Source organism: Ylistrum balloti, unplaced genomic scaffold (assembly GCF_031769215.1).
Source record: "Ylistrum balloti isolate Yb309-2 unplaced genomic scaffold, AGI_CSIRO_Ybal_v1 Utg370416, whole genome shotgun sequence".
Classification (NCBI taxonomy): Eukaryota; Metazoa; Mollusca; class Bivalvia; order Pectinida; family Pectinidae; genus Ylistrum; species Ylistrum balloti.
Window position 1 is genome coordinate 254,017 of NW_026782282.1, and position 21,912 is coordinate 275,928.

Below are 21,912 nucleotides of genomic sequence, written 5' to 3' on the forward strand. Positions count from 1 at the left end.
TTCATATTTACAGTTTGGTTCATATTTTTATTTTGTTAAGACTAATCATCACTTACATACAACCCAGCTTTCTTTTTAACTCAAATATACTAATCCTATTATATTCCCTCATAGGGAAATCACAATAAGATTAATAGGATTTGGTAAAGAGGTTTTCGTCTTGCAGTGGTCATTTCATAAAATTGCTGTCTGCGATGCTGTGAGGGATGTCTTTATTATAATGTATTTGCCTTGCTTGCTTGTCGATGTGAGAAGTGGGGGTTTTTCAGAATACTTGTTTGCCTTCCAGTGTTCGATTCAAATATACCGCCGCAGGAGACAAGATATGAAGAAACACTACCTGATGGCACAGTGATCAAACACAGAACGGTTCGCAAATTTACCCGTCAGCCAACGTTAGAAATTGAGGATGAATCGAAGAGCACAGATGAAGTGACAGAGTCCGAAGGTCCAATAAGAGAGGAAATAGATGTCCAGGAGTCGGAGGAAATTCTTCCTGATGGCACAATTCACTCATTCCAGAAAGTCAGGCGACATTCCGTCAAACATGTCCGCAAGAGTCTAAAATCTGAGACTGGAGATGAGGACATTTTTGAAGGAGATGTAGCCATTCCTGGCACAAACAGGGAAGATATTATTGAAACATTTGAGGAACCAGCACGACAGGTTCGTGATGTTGAGAGTATTGAAGACACCTTGCCTGATGGTACAAAAGTGAAAAAGCAGATCATTTCTAGTCGCATGGTGCATCGTATCCATACTCACCACCAGTCTGTTGATGAAGGAGGTGAAAAAACGGAAGAAGATTATGAAATCGATGAAATCATTCCTGGCACAGAATCCTGCTTCATAGACAATGATGAGTCCTCATCATCATCGTCTGGCTCCTACACTGATGAAGATGATGAACTGGGAGGTGAAATTGAGGCTGAACTTGGGGAGGTGGAAGAAGTCCTTGCCGATGGCTCTATTATTCGTAAACGTGTGATCGAGAGTCACGAAACCATTAGAGTGAAATCTCCATCAGGTGATATTGACAAAGCTCAAGTCTCTAAGACTATAACTGAGGAGAAGTACATCCCTAGTCCACGATCAACATCTCCAGTGACTGTCGAAGATGAAGCAGATTTTCATGACATGGCTAAGAATGTTGTTCAAAGGACAGTCAGATCAGCACATTTTGAAGCAGTCCAGAGAGGGGATGAAGTTGAAACAACTTTCGATAAGACAGAGGATGAAACGAAAGCACCATCTGGGCATTCACTTACAGAGGCATCAGAAACAGGTAACAGCTGCTTTGGGTGATGGTGTTGGCTGGTTATGCAAGTCTAGGCTATCATGGTACATGGTTTGTCATGAAAAGTCAGTTTGTGTGCTCTGTGTTGTAGTTTTCAGGTCACTGTTAAGTTCCACAGTCTCTTCACATTTTTGTTGATCATCAAGCTTACCACACAGTTAACAGGCTCCAATTTTCACAAAGAATGCAAGAATTTGATATGCCATCTGCACAAATATTTATGCTCTTAAAATTTGCTGTCTTTGTATATTCATAATGAAATTGGCAATGTGGATGATTTGGCTCTGCTGTCGGTTATATGACGGGATAAAGCAGATGAAATAATTACACAATGAAATGAGGTATTCTATCATCAACTATCAATCTCTTTCTCTTCTTGGTGATTTTTATAAATTACTTGATCACTAGCTGTTGGAGGAGACATTGGAGACCTGGTTACACTAGAAGATGTGGAAATGTTGTCATTTCTTTTCTAACACAGACTCAGTTGTGGCATCACTCTCATTAGAACACATTTTCTTTTTATACAATAAAATGTCCAGAGGTTTATATCTGGCCTGCTTTTACTTTGATCTTCAGAGACAGAAAACATATATTTATGCTAAATACAGCTTTCAATTTCGTGTCCAGCACAATGAATATCCAGGAGGTCAATGTTCTCAAACATTTTGATATCTTTTATGCATTGTGTAAGAAAAGTGTGATGCACTAATGTGAAAGCTGTGTTGATGGAAAAGACAATATGATTGGTTTTTCCTGTTTTGGTTTTGTGTAGTGTACAGTCGGCTAGTTGCTGTAGTGACATCAAGGGCATTTGGATGTGTTATTTGTTGTCAAGACCTCAAAACTGATCAAGGTCTGCAAGGTGTTTGGGGTACCAGTCATAGTCTTTGTGATGTCTGTGTAGCTAGTTTCGATGAAGTATTGTAAAGGGTCAGTCTAAAGTTTTGCTGAAAGTTTCTGTGCTTACATACTGGAAACTTTGGATCAAGGTCATTACAATGTTTGTTATTAAGGTATTTTGCATCATTGTCACTGTTGTGGTTGTTATTTTCTCTTACCATCTTGGTTATATAGATACTTGGTGGTTTTGCTAGAAGGTTGTACACACAGTGTTGAGATTCTAGTAGCATATTAGGGACAGAAATTAAAATTTGATTTCTGTAAAGTAGATCTGCATTCCTTTGGAAGTGGTTTTCAATATGAACATTGCATGCATTTTTGTTTCTGAAAAAATCATGAGCTAGCTAGAAATAGTTCCGAGAGTGAATGACATACTCAATATATGATATGGCTCTTGATGTTGGACACAAAATCAACCTACCTTCCTTATGTATAGCATATTTATTATTAATTGTACATAAGTTTAGGAACTTTGAACAATAATTGTGTGACATACAGTGGAATTTGTTGAAAACTATTCAAGAACTGATTGATAAAAATGTACATGTTGTTCCTCTGCAGCTTATAAGGGATTTTAAACAACTTTAGTCTAGAGCATACTTGGGTGAAGCGAACTTAATTTTGTTGAAACAGCGGCTCTGATCTCCCGTAATATTTTATACACCGAATATCACTATATTTTCTATCATACATCACATGTATCATGAAACCAATACTCAACACAAGATACTTTTGCCATATATATCCTTTGATAAGCCCATGCCCAGTAATAAGCCCATCTGTATATTGCTATTTGGTAAAATCATAAACCAATATATTTGGTTGTCCTGTAATATGCCTACCCTCTGTATTTAATAATGACCACCACTAGTCCAGTCTATCTAGTCATCCTTAACTGACTTTATTTTCTTCTGTCTGTCCATCCATATGTCTTATACATGTCTACATGTATGTCCAAGTGTCTGATGTAGAAAAAAGTTAACATGGAATGTATGCTACTACTTCTGATGAATTGTGTTGGGTGTTAAGTATGAAATTTTAAAATTTACATATACTATTTTAGAGTTAAACTGATGGAGTTATATGAAACTCTAAACACTTCTGATTAATGATTGAATTTTCAACCTGTTACAAGCATTCATACTTGGTAAAATTTGTATTATAGATTTATGCATAACTATTTAAAATTATCGTTTCCAAAATGATCCACTTCATTCTACCAGAAGAATGAAAATGGATAAAATAGAAATTAAATACCTAAAAGAATTTTGAATAAATAATTTTTTTTTTGAAAATTACAATGGAATAAGCCAATAATTGTGGGTAAAATTTGGTTGAAAACCAATAATAGTCTTTAATAATTTGATAGATCGCTGTAGTGACTCGATCACCAGACATTACCTTTTAAATGTGTCTACTGTGACCTTAAATGTGCCTAAAGCAATCAGTACAAAAAATGTTTGATATGTGTACCACAGAGTGGAAGGAGCTGGAAGATAGTGGGTTCGCCAAAAGGAAGGTCAAAAAGGTCACCTACGACCCCCATCAACCAATTGTGATTGGTGAATCTGAATGCTTTGGAGGTAGTAATATTTCTCTATGGCCTCGAGCGCATAAAAGTCTGGAGTGGCGTTTGCAAAAAATATTGATCTTTGACCATTCCCCCCCAGTTAACTAACTTGTAGTTATTAGAGAGTGTAATCAGAATTAGCCTGCTGTTGTTTAGTCATAATGAGGATATGATCAGCATGTAGTCGTGTGTCCTCAGTGCTAATCAGCTCGTAAATAGCAGAATGTTAGAAATGCACACAAGCATGTCGATTAACTTTAGGGGCAAAACAACTAATTTTGAGTGAAATTCAGCAACTTTCACTCATTAGATATTCCTACTTTCATCTTGTACCCTGAAACAAAAAACAGCAATGCAGTCTGTCTTGTATGTGTACAGATGCCTGGAACATTAATGTGACATCACACCAGTAATTTATGATTGGGTGCCATTCCTGTTTCAATCTACAATTTAGATATAGAGATATATACATGAACTTTGATTTTTAACACTTCTAAATAGAAACAAGTTTCGCTCAAAAAAGATCAAATGTTAGAAAGAAATCTGAATAATAAATCTATGTTTGATTTGTTAGAATGCCAAAGAATAATTGTCTCTTAAAGGTCACAAGTAAAACATTGATAAATCAATGAAACAAAAACTTGTTAGTTTTTTCCAATACTTTTATTTCTAGAATACTTCAAATATATGACATATGGAATTTTTACATTTTATACAATAATGATTAATATATTTACATTGATATATAAACAAGGAAAGCATACCAATTATTTATGGGTAGAAAAATTCCTGAGATACAGCTGCTGAGACTATATATAAAAAGAAAAATCCCTTTGTCATGTAATGTGACTAAAGTGACTGTCAAATGCTTTCAATAAAATAGATGTCAAATATAGACTGGAAACTGACTCTCAGATTTACAGGAAATTGATAATCGAAAGATAGAAAAAGGTACACCAATGTATTGTTAGGAAACCAGCTGTCACACAGACAGTATAAATAACATCAAAATGTTATAGACAGATGATGCATACCTTGGTTCAGGATATAACCTATCACAACAAGACACAAATGATTGAAATAACAGAGATGTACAGGGTCATGTCATTTTGTTACAACATGCTTACAATGGAGATTTACCAGGGTTTTGTCCGTTTGTGATAACATCTTGATAACAGACGTGTTCCAGTGTTATGTCCCTTTGTTATAACAAGATGATTACAGATATGTATAAGGGTTATGTCCCTTTGTTATGTCATCATGATAACAGATATGTACCAGGGTTATGTCCCTTTGTTATAACAACAAGCTAACATATATGTACCAGGGTTATGTCCCTTTGTTATAACAACAAGTTAACATATATGTACCAGGGTTATGTCCCTTTGTTATAACAACATGATAACAGACATGTACCAGGGTTATGTCCCTTTGTTATACCATCATGATAACAGACATGTACCAGGTTATGTCCCTTTGCTATGACATCATGATAACAGACATTTCCCAGAGTAATAACACTTTATCATAACATGCTGATAACATACACATTACAGGGTTATATCCCTTTGTTCGATCATACTGAAAACAGACACTTATCTTGGTTATGTCCCTTTGTTACAGTGTCAGGTCATTTGCATGATGCTGTTTAATGTAGATTGTTTCTTTCTTCTTATGTTTTATTTGCATACTTTAACATGGATTGTGTGATGATAATCTTTCATTTTTATGTTTTTCTTTAAAAATTATTTTTATGAATATTTAAGAATCATATTTAGTGTATCAGGAAGCATGTAATATTAACAGAAAATTAAAGTCAGGTAGTATTTGACATTCAGCTTTAATTTCTTGCACTTTTGTTTTCAAGTGCAAGAACAAAACCAAGTGGGTAACATTTTTAAAAATTCACCCAAAATATCTATCAAAATCTTATTTCACAAAATAAACCCTAGAACAGTGTACGTTAGCCATTTTGCAGCTTTCTTCACATTTTCAAGTCCAACAAAAATATAGAAGAAAGGTTACAGAAACAGAGACATCCCCTGAAAATGCAATGGGTCTGCCATTTTTGATATTTCAGTGACCTCAGTGCAGTCGTCCTCTGATACACCAACTATAACTATCACAGAGGATCACAGTGTTCCAACAGATGATGACGATTACGTTTCCTATTTTGGAATAAAAACAAGTGAAACAGGTTAGATAACTGTCGGCATCATCTTGTGTCTGTGTATGGTAGTTCCTATCTCGGCACTGTACCTGAATTTGTTGTACTGATGTGTATATGTATTGATATTGTCTGTCATAGATTTCCTCTTCAGAACTGTACAGGATATTGTTTTATTGTCTGTAGTCCAAACATTACAGATGTTGTGCTACATTCTATGGTCCAAACATTACAGTATATTGTGTTATTAACTCTTGTCCAAACATCACACAACATTGTGTAATTCTCCTTTGTCCAAACCTAAAGGATGTTTTGTGTTACCCTCTTTGGTCCAAATGTTACTGGATATTGTATCACTCTGTCTTAGCCAATCATACAGGACATTGTATAACCTTCTGTTGTCCAAATATCACAGTTGTGTTACTTTCTATGGTCCAGATATCACAGAATATTCTCTGACTCTCTCTATGGTTCAGTCAATAGTACAGGATATTGTGTTACTCTATGGTTCAATCAATACAGAGGATATTGTGTTACTCTATGGTTCAGTCAACATTACAGGATATTGTGTTATTGTGTCAACATTCAGGATATTGTGTTCAATCAATAGGACAGGATATGTGTGTTACTCTCTCAGTCAACATCACAGGATATTGTGTAACTCTATGGTTCAATCAATAGTACAGGATATTGTGTTACTCTCTCTTGTCTAAACAATACAGAGGATATTGTGTAATTCTAAGGTTCAGTCAATATCACAGGATATTGTGTAACTCTATGGTTCAATCAATAGGACAGGATATTGTGTTACTCTCTCTTGTCCAAACATCACAGGATATGGTATTTTACACTTTTTGATGGCCATAATGACCTTTTATGTGTTGATGGGCCGTTAAGAATGTAATAATGATAATTATTATTACACTTTTCCAAACAATATAACTGGATATTGTATTACTCTCCCTGGTCCAAACATACAGGATTTTAGGATAATGTGCTTCTCTCTATTGTCAATGCATTTCTACAAGATGATGTCCTATTTTCTTTATTGGAAACATTGAAGGATATTTTTGTCATCAGTCAAAATGATTAAAAGTTTTGTACTTAGCAATATTGACCTATTGTAAAGTTGGATCAAGTTAAAAAAAGTTATTTTCCAGTCATTTCATAATTATTTTGGTACGTTAAGATTCTTCGAGTCTCGAGTCTTCGAATCTTTGGTAAAGGTTGACTTTATCAGTGGTAATATCTGTGTCCCAACACAAAATATAGGAATGTCCTAACTTTATCAGGGATATTTTTGATGATATGTGGTTGAATTTTTTTGATATTTCTGCTCTAAGGAGATCTCATCCTCCCTAGATAGGCCTCTATATATGCCACCATATGTGTGTATATATATATACTGTGTATGTGGTATTGTGTTGATGGAACATGTAATGTGTATCTATATATACCTGGGTGTATACATCATCGTCCATTCTATCAGTAGATTTTGTATGAAACTAGTGGAAGGCAAATCCAAAAGGAAATAGGTTTTGATGAATAAGCAATATTTTCTTCTGCTCTATCATTTTGTTGATAAGAAAAGGGAACATTCTGTTAATTTTTCATAGAAAACTACATATTTCCTTTTTTCCCCATCACGTTAGGCAGATACAGGTATTTTGAAAAAAACAAATTGAAAAAAAAATTATTTTGAAATTATTTTTTCGTTAGCATCGTATGCTATTGTAAATTTACACTGATTATTTTGTCAGAATATCTTACAAATTTGGGTTATGGTTCTGAAAAGTGTTTTAATATTAAGTCTATACTTCAGTCATTTCTGATCAATCTTCACAATTTTCCAAGGGCTTCAAAGTGCTACTCCTGTGTGGCCTTGAATCTATGTTTAAGGAAAGCTGCCAAATGTTTTGATATGACAATGACGAACTAATTAGGAAGGTAAATCAATGTCAATAAGAAAGTGTTGAAGGGAGATAACTCTTCAAGGAGTCACAAGGGAGATAACTCTACAAAAAGTTGGAGGTAAAAATATGTATGGTCACTCATTTATAATAACAAACTTTTTCATAAATATTCATTTTTTTTAAGTTTTGACTATATTATTTCTGTATACAGTCTAGCACAGACATGAGAAATGACATCCCAAACTTGGGAATTTGAAAATTAGGTTACTTTTTTCTGCTACTTTTGAAATCAGGAAAAATATAGTTTGATATTCTCAAATACTTTTTTCCAAATATTAATCTTTATGAGATTATACCAAAGTAAACTATGCTTGATCAAAATTTTTCAGCTTTTAAATAAACAGAAGTTGAATGTTTAATACAAGCATTTGGTTATTAGCATATCCTTATGGACTTGATATAAAATTAGTGCATGAGAGTACCAGTATTATTAGGCTATCTATATTTTAGTATCAAAAAAAGTGGAATCATTTCTATTTTGTCTAAGCATGCTTAAATTTTGTAGCTACATTTCCTTTAAATTTGTTTGCAAAGCATGATGTTATCTAGGTTGATAAAAAGACTAAACTTATGTACACTTGTACTCTTCTGTAATAGAGATATAAGCATTTTAACCTCATTTGATATGTAGATTCAAAATATGAACTGAATAACCACCAGATGTTTTGCATATCCAAAATTATTTGTTCTAACTTATAATCAATTGTTCTTTCATTGAGGCGAAGTTTAGTTTTTCACAAATTTTAGATTGAGCTCCTGATGTCTGTTGGAGCTGATGTATTTTTCTAAACCTTTTTCCACAGAAACTACTTGAGTCCAGAATAAGCGTTCATTTGGACTGTTTTGGAGTTTTTATGCAATTTTTCTTGCTTCTTTCTCCATTTGCCGAGTTTTTCCTGCAGTATTCATCCTTCTTTTTTTTCTGTATAGAAGAAGATTCAGAATTCCGAGACGGTGCCTTCCAAGATGAAGATACAGGTAGCCATCTTGTTTATTGAGCCTGCAACAGTTGTTTCATCACTATAGTTACAACACATTAATGTTCCTGTAGTGTTTCACTCTGTTTCCAGCGCCTGTTATAGTGTTTACCCCAACCCAGTCAGTGTTTACCATTCTCGGCATGTTATATAACACTGCGTACAATTCAACACCGCCATAGTCACCTCCACCACATCACAAGGATCCAGGCCTAACATAAAACAATACAATTTGCATAATTTTCTAGATTTTAAAAAGATAAATAAATGAAAAAGATGGAATAAAACAAAAAGGATTGAATCATTTTTGATGTAAATATATTTTTCTAATCAGTGGTAGACGTTTTTCTTTGGTTAGTGTGTGTTATAAATCAAATCTGCCCTGCCTATTGAAATTCTGATTACACAACTTTCTGAAATCTTAATGTCAAAAAATTCAATAAGGGATCTGAAAGAAAAGAAAAATTTATGGAATATCAAATTTTGCGCAAAAAAAAAAAAAAAAAAAATAGTTATAAAATCTAAAAAATTATGTCAAGCTTTCCTCTTAGAAATTGCACAATGATTTATACACCTATAAATATGTCCATTTAGTGGCACAGGTGTTCTGGTATTGAATATCACGAGTCTGAGCAAATATGCTGGCAAATCAATAAAGTGTAGGACATTTTTAATGAACAATAATTCATATGACTTTACTACAAACAAGTTGGACCTGATTGGTGGTTGGCGATCATATGACAGGAGGTTGATATGTGCGTTTATCGCTCTGATTGCGAACAAGGTGTCTTTGTGTCTCAGACAAAATTGATGTGTTGAAAAAAAAATTAAAAAGAATTACGAAGAAAAAGATTTAGAAGAAAATAGTTTTTGACCTACCAGTATTTGTTATATTTTGATGAGTAGAAAATAACACCTTGTTCATCAGGGCTGAAACCATGTTTAATAGAACAGTTTCTTCATGAATGTTTTGACAAAGATTAATACAAAATTATTTATTTTGCATTTTAAGGGAAAGAATGAAGCATCCTGATGATTTTTCATGAGTTTGACTTCTAACTGTACATGTATTTATCTGTTTGATGACCCAGTGTCTTTGTAGTGGGTTTGTACTGGAGGCTCCAGTATAAAGTCAGTATATATAATGTAAGTGTAATGTCAGTGTGATACCAGCATACTTCCTGTTTGTTTTAGAGGTAACACCAGTGTAATACCAGTGATTTGGTGTAACATCAGTGTAATACCAGTGATTTAGTGTAACATCAGTGTAACATCAGTGATTTAGTGTAACACCAGTGTAATACCAGTGATTTGGTGTAACATCAGTGTAATACCAGTGATTTAGTGTAACATCAGTGATTTAGTGTAACACCAGTGTAACACCAGTGTAATACCAGTGATTTAGTGTAACACCAGTGTAATACCAGTGATTTAGTGTAACACCAGTGTAATACCAGTGATTTAGTGTAACACTAGTGTAACATCAGTGTAATACCAATGATTTAGTGTAACACCAGTGTAATACCAGTGATTTAGTGTAACACCAGTGTAATGCCAGTGATTTAGTGTAACATCAGTGTAATACCAATGATTTAGTGTAACACCGGTGTAAAACAAGTGATTTAGTGTAACACCAGTCTAATACCAGTGATTTAGTGTACCACTAGTGTAACACCAATGATTTAGTGTAACACCGGTGTAAAACCAGTAATTTAGTGTAACACCAATCTAATACCAGTGATTTAGTGTAATACCAGTGTAACACCAATGATTTAGTACAATGATAGTACTATGTGTGTAATACAAACATATATATTGTATAATTGTGTAACACTACAAACGAAAACTGGTGTAGTGAAGTGTAATACGGAAATCATATTTTCAATGTTATTTGGCAATAAGCAAATGTCGAGTAATAAACCCACTCACATCTATTAAATGCAGTTTCTGGTATATGTCGACAGATGCAATATCATTGAAGATACATAAATATTGTTTGCTGCTCTGCTGGACGTTATGCAGGATAAAAACAGGAACACCAGTATTTTCAAGTGTTAAACAAGAAATTCATACTGTGTATGTTTTGTATGACACATATATAAAGTGTTTGTATTACAGTGTAAAAACCAGTGTAATATCACCATATTATTAGTGTTATACCAGAGTGTTAAAACTATTCCACCACAATATCCAGTGTGACACATGTAGCTATATATAAAACTAACATTATTGTCACTAGCGTTCTGTTTCAGTGGCATTTATAGTGTTATGTTTGACACAACTGCTCTGCATGTAATTCATATTTGTCTTGTGTTTCAGAAGTTTACTTAGATTGCAAGGAGTGAAATATGCTGAAATATTAACATTGTTTGTTTTTTTAGCTAGAGTTGTGTCCCTGGAATTAAGTTCATCTTTGGTATAGTTTGCATTTTAGTTCTGTTTTAAGTTCATTAATATTAATCAAAAGATTTTTCACAAGCTCCTTACAGGAAGTCCAGCCCTACATTGATCAATGTGTAAGGTAACTGGCTTTTCAGAAAGAGAAGACAGCTTTTTTTCATTTTCTGGAACTAGGGGAGATAATTGTGTACTCACACTTCTGTAGGTTTACTAATCCACTAACATGTATTGCCTCCCTTGTCTTTTAATGCTGCATTTAATGGGACTTTGGTGGATGGTTATTCAGCTGGTAGTGTAGATGTAGATGTAGAGTCGCCTGACAAGCGTCGAAGTGTGGCTGAAATCATTCAAAAATTTGAACCTGTATCTCAGGGGACAACTGAGGTCACCAGGGAGACTGTCACAGAAAGTACGGCTTCAAAGGAGGATAGTTCATCTGTTTTTACCCAAGAGGAAGTTTCAACAAATTATGCTGAAGAGGCAAGTGTAATGACACAATCTTTGGAAGAAGTTGTTTCTATGGAGGCAGTTGTAAGGGAGAAGGTTTCGTCCAAGACTTTTGAATCTTCTAAGGAAAGAACGTCTTCAGCATCAACTTTCGTGGAAACGGTGTCAGAACCAGAGTTCAAAACTGTTCAAGAGAGTGGTGAAATTTTACATAGACCTTATGAACCGTATGAGGCTTTAGAGAAAAAGAAACAAACAGTAGAAGAGGGGTCAGCTTCCTCTGAAGAAGAGGATGTAGCACCTCCCATTTTACGTAGCATTAGACCTGTTGCAAATATTGTTCATAAAATGGAAACGAAAATCGAGAAAATTCGCAAAGAAGTTCGCAGGGATAGTCTTTCAGATAACGGTTCGGTCACAGATACCAAACCATCAGACGATGAATTATTCTATGAACAAAAAGAAAGTTTCAGTGAAACATTGAAATATCAAGAAGCTGGTCCAGATGTTGCTGCTGCTGCTGCTACTGCTGCTGCTGTTGAAGAGGAGGATGAGGAAGATGATGATTGGGAAGTGGTAGATAAGGGTGAAATAGAAGATGAATATGATGACGAAGCTGTTCCTTTTAGTCTTCCATCTCCTCATGAACAGGATGCATCTCTTACTGAGGAATCGTTAGAAGAACCACACTTTCAAAAAGTCACAAAAACTGAGGAATATCTTGTTGATAGCAGAACAACAGCTGAACACATACAGAGTTTGCATACAGAACAGGTCGAACTGAAATATGACGAAACTCTAGACAAATCTTCAGAATCTCAGACTGTGAAATTAGAACAAAAATCATATGAAGACATTTCATTTGCAAAAACTGAAACTATAGAAGAGAGGACAATTGATATGTCTTATTCTATGACAGAACAAAATGGACACATAACAAATGAAGAGTATAGAGAAGAAAAAAGCCTGTATCAGAAACAAGAACAACCAATGGATGTTGATGATCAACAAGACATGATAGCTGTCTCACCGCTCCAGGACGACACTAGAATTGGCAGTCGGGAAGAGGAGGAGGAAGAGGAGCTCTCTAACCTGAGTGATTCATCTGCTGGAGATACAATAGAAATTGCAGACAATGGATCAGATAGGAGCGAAATAGAAAGTCCAATTGAGTTCAAGCAAGATAGGCTTGAACAAAGTTTAAAAGCTGAGGAGAGGGAACAGGCACTGCTGATGGCCGCTCAAATGTCTGCAGATGTTGAGGAAGTTTGTGGATCACAACAGCAACTTCAGACAGCTACACAAAAAGAGGAACTGTTTCTCGGACAGGAGTCTGATCTCGTGATGGGTTCCGAGTCTTTTACTGTCATTCCTGATGAACGACCTGAAGAAATTGTGAAAACTGATCAAGGAGAGGACCGAAATATTCCAGAAATTCCGCAGGAATATGCCTCCTTTTTCGAACAGGAAATTGTTGTTAAAGCATCTTCAACTAAGGAAGTATCATTTGCCACAGAAGAAAAGATGGACTCCACAATGGCGGAGGAAAATGTTGAAATCTTACAGTCAGATGAAATTATGTCCGAACAAAGCAAGGAAATGGTTAGTAAAGAAATTGCATCATTTCTAGAACAAGAAATAGTTGTAGAGGCTCCCAAGAAAGATGAGGTGCCTACAAAGGTCGAGGAGACAGAGGGGGACGACGAGGAGGAGTTTATGGAGTCTGAATGTGTGATGACTTGGGAGGAATATCAGTCACAACATCAAATAACATCAGATCAGGAGGAGGAAGCGGTGGCTGTTCAGGAAATTCCACACAAGGAAGATGATGTCACACAGAAAAGTATTGACCATACAGAATTGTTTACTACAGTCAAACAGGAGGCTTTCACCATTGAGGAAACCACCGATATACTACCCATTCAATCTGAAACCAGGGAATCTGCAGCCACAGATATTCTAGGGGAAAGGGATGTGGTGGAAGACAAGGAAAACATTGAACCTGTCAAGGAAATACATGTGGCTGCCAGTGAGGAAACCACTGTGTACAGTCAAGTAGATTTTATCCAACCACTAGAAACCTTAAAAGATTCCCCCTCCAGAGAAGCGTTTGAGGATGATGATAAAGAAAATCAAATGCCTGAACAGGATTTGCTTTCAGAAGCAAAAGAAAAAAGCATTGTTTATGATCAAATAGAGGCTGTTGCTCCTCTTAAAATCAGTGAAGGTGAGGTTGAAGAGACACAGTTTATCCCTGTTGATGAAGCAGTAGAACTGGAGAACATCTCTGACAATATTGATCTGCCCCAGATGCACACTGAGAAGCTTCAGAGTGAACCAGATCAGGTTGAGGAAGTAGAAGTAGAGGAGGTCATTGTGTCAACTGATGTGAAGCGTGATGAGGCAGTACCTGCCAGTATCTTTACTGCTCCTCCACCTCCTCCTATGTATGATGACCATGAATTTTCTTCAGAGTCAGAGGGTGAGGGAGAAGGTGTCCAAGACTCTGAGGAGGATAGTGAGGATGAAATACAGGTTGTCGTCTCTACAAGACAAGTCGTCCAGGTACAGGACTTTGCAGGCAGTAATATTTATGAGGAACTGGATGGAAGAGCCGAGCTCAGTAGCACCTCTCTGCAAGACAAGGACTTAATAGAGGATGCACACAAAAAAGTGCCTGAAGACGAACATGAACAACCTAAAGAGGAGACACATGGACAACTTCCCGAGGACAGATATGAACAACCTACAGAGGAGAGACATGAACACGTTCCTGAGGACAAATATGAACAACCTATAGAGGAGACACATGATCAAGTTCCTGAGGACAAATATGAACAACCTACTGAGGAGAGACATGATCAAGTTCCTGAGGACAAAGATGAACAACCTACTGAGGAGACATGTGAACAAGTTCCCACAGACAGATATGAACAACCTACAGAGGAGACATGTGAACAAGTTCCCACAGATGAATATGAATTACCTACACAGGAGAGACATGAACAAGTTCCTGAGGACAAATATGAACAACCTCCAGAGGAGACACATGAACAAGTTCCTGAGGACAAATATGAACAACCTGCAGAGGAGACATGTGAACATGTTCCCGAGGACAAATATGAACAACCTCCAGAGGAGAGACATGAACAAGTTGCTGAGGACAAATATGAACAACCTGCAGAGGAGACACATGAACACATTCCTGAGGAGAAATATGAACAACCTTCAGAGGAGAGACATGAACAAGTTGCTGAGGACAAATATGAACAACCTACAGAGGAGACATATGAACAAATTCCAAAGGACAAATATGAACAACCTGCAGAGGAGACATGTGAACAAGTTCCCACCGATAGATATGAACAACCTACAGAGGAGACATATGAACAAATTCCCAAGGACAAATATGAACAACCTGCAGAGGAGACACATGAACAAGTTTCTGAGGACAAATATGAACAACCTGCAGAGGAGACACATGAACAAGTTTCTGAGGACAAATATGAACAACCTGCAGAGGAGACACATGAACAAGTTCCCCAGGATAAATATGATCAACTCACAGAGGAGACACATGAACAAGTTCTTCCCCAGGATGAATATGATCAACTCACAGAGGAGACACATGAACAAGTTCCCCAGGATGAATATGAACAACCTAGAGAGGAGATATTTGAACAAGTTCCTGTGGACAAATATGAACATGAACAAGTGCTTGACAACAAACATGAGCAGACACATGAACAAGTCCAAGAGGACAAATATGAACAGGAACAAGTTATTGAGGACAAATATGAACATGAACCAGTTCCCGAGGATAGATATGAACAACCTGCAGATAAGACACATGAACCAATTTCTGAGGTCAAATATGAACATGAACTTGTTCCTGAAGACAAATTTGAACAACCTGCAGAGAAGACACATGCCCCAGAGGAAAAAGAAGAACTACTTTCAGTAGACACACATGAGAGAATTCCTGAAGACAAACATGAACTACCTTCAGAGGAGACACATGAACAAGTTCCTGAGGACAAACATGAACTACCTTCAGAGGAGACACATGAGAGAATTCCTGAAGACAAACATGAACTACCTTCAGAGGAGACACATGAACAAGTTCCTGATGATAGGGATGAACAGGTTTTAATGGGACACAAGACTGAGGAGGCAGAGCAAGAAGAGCAACAAAAAAATGCTTTACAGGAATCAGGAGTACAGGATTTAGATGTACAATTATCAATGGAAAAGGTAGACATGGAAAGAGAGCAGGAGAATGAAAAGGATGACTTGGACGAATTTATCGCAGAAACAAAACAAGATGAGGAGGACTTGGATTTATCTGATAATGAACAGAAGGAATTCGAAAGTCTTGAAATAGAAATAGCTAAGGAAGAGAAAGCTCTGAAAGAGGAAAGCGCTGCGCTCATTGAATCACTGGAGGAAATCAAGGATGACATCATGGACTCCGATGATGAAGGAGAGGAACTCAAAGATGACATGGACTCCGAGGAAGAGTTTGTGTCTGATGAGGAAATACCTGATCAGGATGAAAAGTGCCAGACAGAGGAACCGTATGTTACTGACAGGGTTTCACCACAGACAGAGGAACCGTATGTTACTGACAGGGTTTCACCACAGACAGAGGAACCGTATGTTACTGACAGGGTTTCACCACAGACAGAGGAACCGTATGTTACTGACAGGGTTTCACCACAGACAGAGGAACCGTATGTTACTGACAGGGTTTCACCACAGACAGAGGAACCGTATGTTACTGACAGGGTTTCACCACACACAGAGGAACCGTATGTTACTGACAGGGTTTCACCACACACAGAGCAACAAACTGAAGAGGAGTTAAGCAAACCTGTTCCGCAGATTATGCCTGACATTTGCTCTTCAATGTCCGACGAAGACTTAGTAGAAAAACCTGCTAGAATATCTGTGTCTCAAGACTCTTTTGAGAAAGATCGTCGAGAGAGTTATGACAATGATACAGATGTGTTCAAAGAGAGTGTACCATCACCAGTAGAGGAGACACCAGCATTATCTTTTGATGAGAACAAGCCAGAGCAAATATCTTCTGAACATGATGAACAGCAGCTCTCCCATGAACCAGAAAAACCAATTTCTCAAGAACAAGAACAATACAAACCCCCAGAGCAACAAGAACCACAAATCTATGAAAAACAAATCCAGAAGGGGTATAGCTCTGAAGATGATCAACATGATCAGCATCTGTATCATGAGGATCGACATTATGAGCAACATCCTTATATGGAAGATGATGAAGATACACATATTTATAGGGATGTAGAGGAAAAGCATGAGGAAAGGCCATTTGTGCATCAACAAGTTGAGATCCGGAAACAATCACCATCTGATGAGGAATACCCAGAGATCGATGAGGTCGAAGGTCGAACGGATGAACCACAGTACACAGAGGTCACCGCTGAAGTCATTGAGATCATTGAGGGAGAGGAGGATGAGGTAGACAATGGCATCTTGGAAACCACAACAACTACTGTTTATACTGAGGAAAAACAGGAAGGTGACTTACATACTGAGATTATTCGTGAACACACCACAACAGAACGCACATATACTGTTACAGAAATCATTGATAAGGATGGAAAGACCATATCAGACTGGAAGGATGAGGACATTGTTGTGGTCAAGAAGGATGAACAAGATTTACAGGATGTAAAAAAGGAAGTTTTAGTCGATGATCTTCACGAGGAAATGGAGGTAGATAGAAAGGAATTCTATGAGGAGAAAACTAGGGAGGTAATCAAACCGGAAGTAAGGAAGGAGTTAATACAGCAGGAGGAAGAATCAAGGGAGATAATAAAACAAGAGGAGATAATGGAACAGGAGGATGAATCAAAGGAGATAACTGAACAGGATAAATCAAGGGAGATAATAGAACAGGATGAATCAAGGGAGATAATAGAACAGGATGATTCAAGGGAGATAATCCAACAGGTGGAACCTGAGGAAGCAACAAAAATAAAAGAGGAAATTGACTTGTTACAGTTTGAAGAACATGCAATAGATAGGTCAGAATCTAAGGTAGAGACAATGTCTGACTCTATTGAATATATACAACCAATTGAAAGTAGTAGGAGCGAGCCAGTCCCTTTCTCCGATAGTCACTTACAAGAACCAACAGATATTGATATACAACAGGATAGAGAGGTTACAAAACCCTCTCACAGGGACAGGTCTTCATCTGAATCTGATTCTGATGCTGGACTCGGTATTGAGGAGGGATTCATTGACAGAAAAGAGGAATTCATCTGTATCACACGTACTGGTGATTTGTTTGAGAAGGAACACAAGACAGGAGACCGCTCCCTTCAAAATGAAACGCAGTTCCCTGATCAGATTTTTGATACTTCAACAGGATTTACACAACCGTCATCTGCACCAGATGGTGATATCAATGGTCCCCGTGGAGAGGGAGTGGGACAGGATGGTTTGGAGGAAAATCAGGTAGGACAGACTGAGGATGATGGAGATGACCACACACAAGACTCATCTGAAAGTACGGATGATCAGATGATCTCTCGTAAATTTTCAACGGCACAAGTTGATGAATTTGAACATGAGATTAGACGCGAACAGGAGGAATTGGACGAAATTATTCGGTCAGAATCCACAGCAGAACAGGTAACTCAGTCGCTGCACTCTGTAGAAAAAGTAGTCCAATCAGAATCGACTTACGAACAAAGTGAACAAGAGTCTTCAGTGAAATCTTCTTTTATTTTGGAGTCCAAAGTTTTGACACCAGCTAAAGCTTCAAGTGAACATGGTACAGATACACCTCAGAGCACAGATGAACGTCCTCTCTCACCAAGCTCTTACACGCTGGAAACGGACACTGACATTGACGACAACACACATGTTGAGGAAATTGCTATGGATATGGAGGAACGGGAGGAACCTGAGGGTAGAATGTCCACAGACATTTCTCAGCAAATATTCATTGAACAGACCATATTATCTCATAGTCACGAGGGACAAAACATCGATGAATATTTCACTAACGTTGAAACACAGGATGTAACAACAACAGACACACAATATCTCTTTCACGAAGATAAAATCACGACAGAGGTCACAGATGATCAGGAAGGCAATGATGTAGATGTACCTAGTGATACAGACTACAATGAAGAAGTTGATGATTTAAATTCTTTGGAATCTAAACCCTTGGAATGTCCGCCTTCTCCATCAGAATTCACTCTTATCACATCCCAGGATCAGGATACGCTCAACAGAGTTCTCGGCCTTGTGGATCAAGACGAGGTTCTCCGCGTTGAAGTGAATGTCAAAGATGATGTACATGAAGCAGATCAGCTGCATGACCAAGGTAGATAACTCACAATGTACACACGTAAATCTGTTTTAAGTTATTTTTTTTTTTTTTTTTTTTTACTTTTGCATTGTATCATTATTTTTTTTCATTCATCACTCTTTTTGCATACTTAGTTTCTGAAAATGTGTTGTTTGACGCCAGTTACGAATGGAATGAATACGGATTCAGAAATAAACTACAAGGATAACAGTAGATAGATCTAACCTCTACAAATACTGCATGGTGTTAAAGCACATCAGTGGTCAATGTTAGTCGCGTGCTGAATGTTCACAGCATGGCAGTTGCCATAGTTTCAGTATTCCTATATTCCAAGAAATATATTTGATCCAAAAAATATATATATATAGAATCTATTTTAATTTATTTATTGAATGGCACAACTGATAGTTAGAGGATTCAAAAGTTTTCCTTACTGTTTTAGTAAAGGTTTAACTTAAAGAATTTATTTATGAATTATTATTTGAAAATTGAATAGAAAATGAAAAAAATATTTCAAATTTAGGTGTTGAATTCAGGACCTTTAATCCTTATAAAATCATATCTTAGCAACCAAGCCAAATATATCCAATCTAAAGGATCATTAATTACGAATTGGATTAACAAAACCCATTCATATGATTTAAATACATTTTGTAAACAAGAAGAGTTCTTTTGTAAATTAAGGGTCATTTAGATTGCTCCCTTGGTGATCCGTATAGGTATGCCTGAAGATGAGGAAATTGATGAAAATGAACTGCGAATTACGGAGGACTCGCCAGATGACTACGTTGGATCTAGTGATATGAGGGATTTAGAGCTAACTCCTAATCCTAAAGTCACCTCTGAGATGGCTCCTATGCCAATGCAAGTCCAGAATCTGGCTTCATCTCAAAACCGATACATATCATCAAGCTACGAAAATGTTTACGATGCAGTACCTTTGGATCCAGAAAAAAATCGCCTTTCAATGGATGCAAGCGAGTTAGAAATAGGCGATCGTTTTGATACGAAACAGCCCCAGTCCCATTTACAGTCTTGTGAATTGACCTCTAGTTATGAACAGCTTTATGCTAAAGATGGAGCAAATACCGAGGAAAATATAGGTGAGTTACCTCCCCCAGTCCCTGACATAGATTCATCGGCTTTTGTAGATCGGGTAGAAATTAAAATTCCAAATAAGGTGTCTAGTTTTGATAGTGGTGGTTTGCCTTCGTTTACAACAAATAATTGCCCCATATATATCACTGTCGAGGAGGGTCTTGACAAGCTTGTCAGTGACATTGACACCCCATCATCGCCTCTACTGCGACCCAAGGATTTCAAGGAGCGCTCCCTATCTTATGAGCTGTCCTTGGAACCAAATCCCCTCGATGGTCGGATGCGACATAATTCTTCCCCGGATATGACCGCCTTCCAAAACATCAGTGATAGCACAAATGACAGAGGTACTGGGATACAGACAGTTCTTTTTTTACAGTCTCTCTTTTTCTGTGTTTAGTCCTTTCATCAGTCCATTTTTGAACCATCCCTTCGGCACTGATTTTTCATAATTTCTTCACATTTTTTCCATTTTCAGATTTTGTTGCATTTCACATGTTTTTTTCATGGCTTTTTTCTTGTGGATTATATGTTTGCATGTTTAATGCTTATTTTGAATTAAATTTGGTTCTTTTACAGGAGTTTGGATACTTTTACTTTTTATTAAAAAAAATATCAACTTGCATTTTTTGTTTTGTTAATTTGATGAAGTCTTTAATATGAATCTACAACTTTTATCTTTATACGTATAAAAGATTAAATTTTTTGTATAAATTTTATCTTGTTCATTGCATGGAGATTATTTATAAATAGTAGAATATAACTTTATTAATGTCATTTGACTCAATGAGAACAAAAATATTTGTATATATTATGTTTATTTTTAACTTTTTATTGTCCCTTTTTAAAATGACCTCTCTGCTAAGTTCTTTTTAACAATGATATATTTCTTTTATCTCACATCAGCGTTTTCCTTTTTACAAATTATTGAAACAAAAATGATTTTCAAGAAATAAGTTTTTTGAATTTTTAAAGATGTCAGACATTATCTGAAGTATTAGGTGCTCCTAGTTTGCCAATTGAATTTGAAATTTATTTATGAAAACTGAAGAAAAAAAATTATTAGAAGGTTCGAAACACTGGACAAGTTTTTGATTCAAATCTTTATAGCATAGAGGTGATATAATAATCCATTTAGATGTCGTCAGTTTTCACAGTTATAAAGTGACACAGTTTTTGCATGTGAATAATTCTTTTCGACAAATTATCCATTAGGGGTAAAAACATTTTGACAGTAGAAACTTTACTTTGAACTTCTGTTTTTACTGGTAAATCAAAAGGTCACAGGTCATGGTCACAAATGTTATTGATATGTTAGCATAAGATCAAATATAACAATGTGCATGTTGATATGGGCATATTTCTTACTATTCGGGTAGATACACTAAAAAGTTATGCCAGGAATTATAAGTTATTGACCTCAAATAATCAGAGGTCATAATCGCTTATTTGTAAGTTATGATTGGCAAAGAACTCAAGAAAGTAAAGTCACACATCATGATATGTTTTTGGCATTAAAAAAAAAAAAAAAATTGTCCACAGTTCAAATCGATATTTGCAGTCAAGGAATTAGAAATTAGTGGTTTTTAGATGTCAAAGGTCATGATTACTGAAATGTTACTATGAATTTTGTTTGATAGTTAACATGTCAATTTGAATATAGTTGACAAAATTGGACTTAATAAAAAAAAAAAAATTTTTTTTTCTAATATTG

General features: G+C 36.3%; 1 protein-coding gene across 1 annotated transcript in view; it reads left to right on the top strand.

The window, feature by feature from the left end:
• Positions 1–21,912, top strand: part of LOC132554521 (ankyrin-2-like) — a 189,659-nt gene that overhangs the window by 137,278 nt on the left and 30,469 nt on the right. Inside the window, exon 47 of the mRNA XM_060218839.1 lies at positions 290–1,285. Within this exon, the coding sequence (XP_060074822.1) occupies positions 290–1,285 (996 nt within the window). The remainder of the gene's footprint in view (positions 1–289; positions 1,286–21,912) is intronic.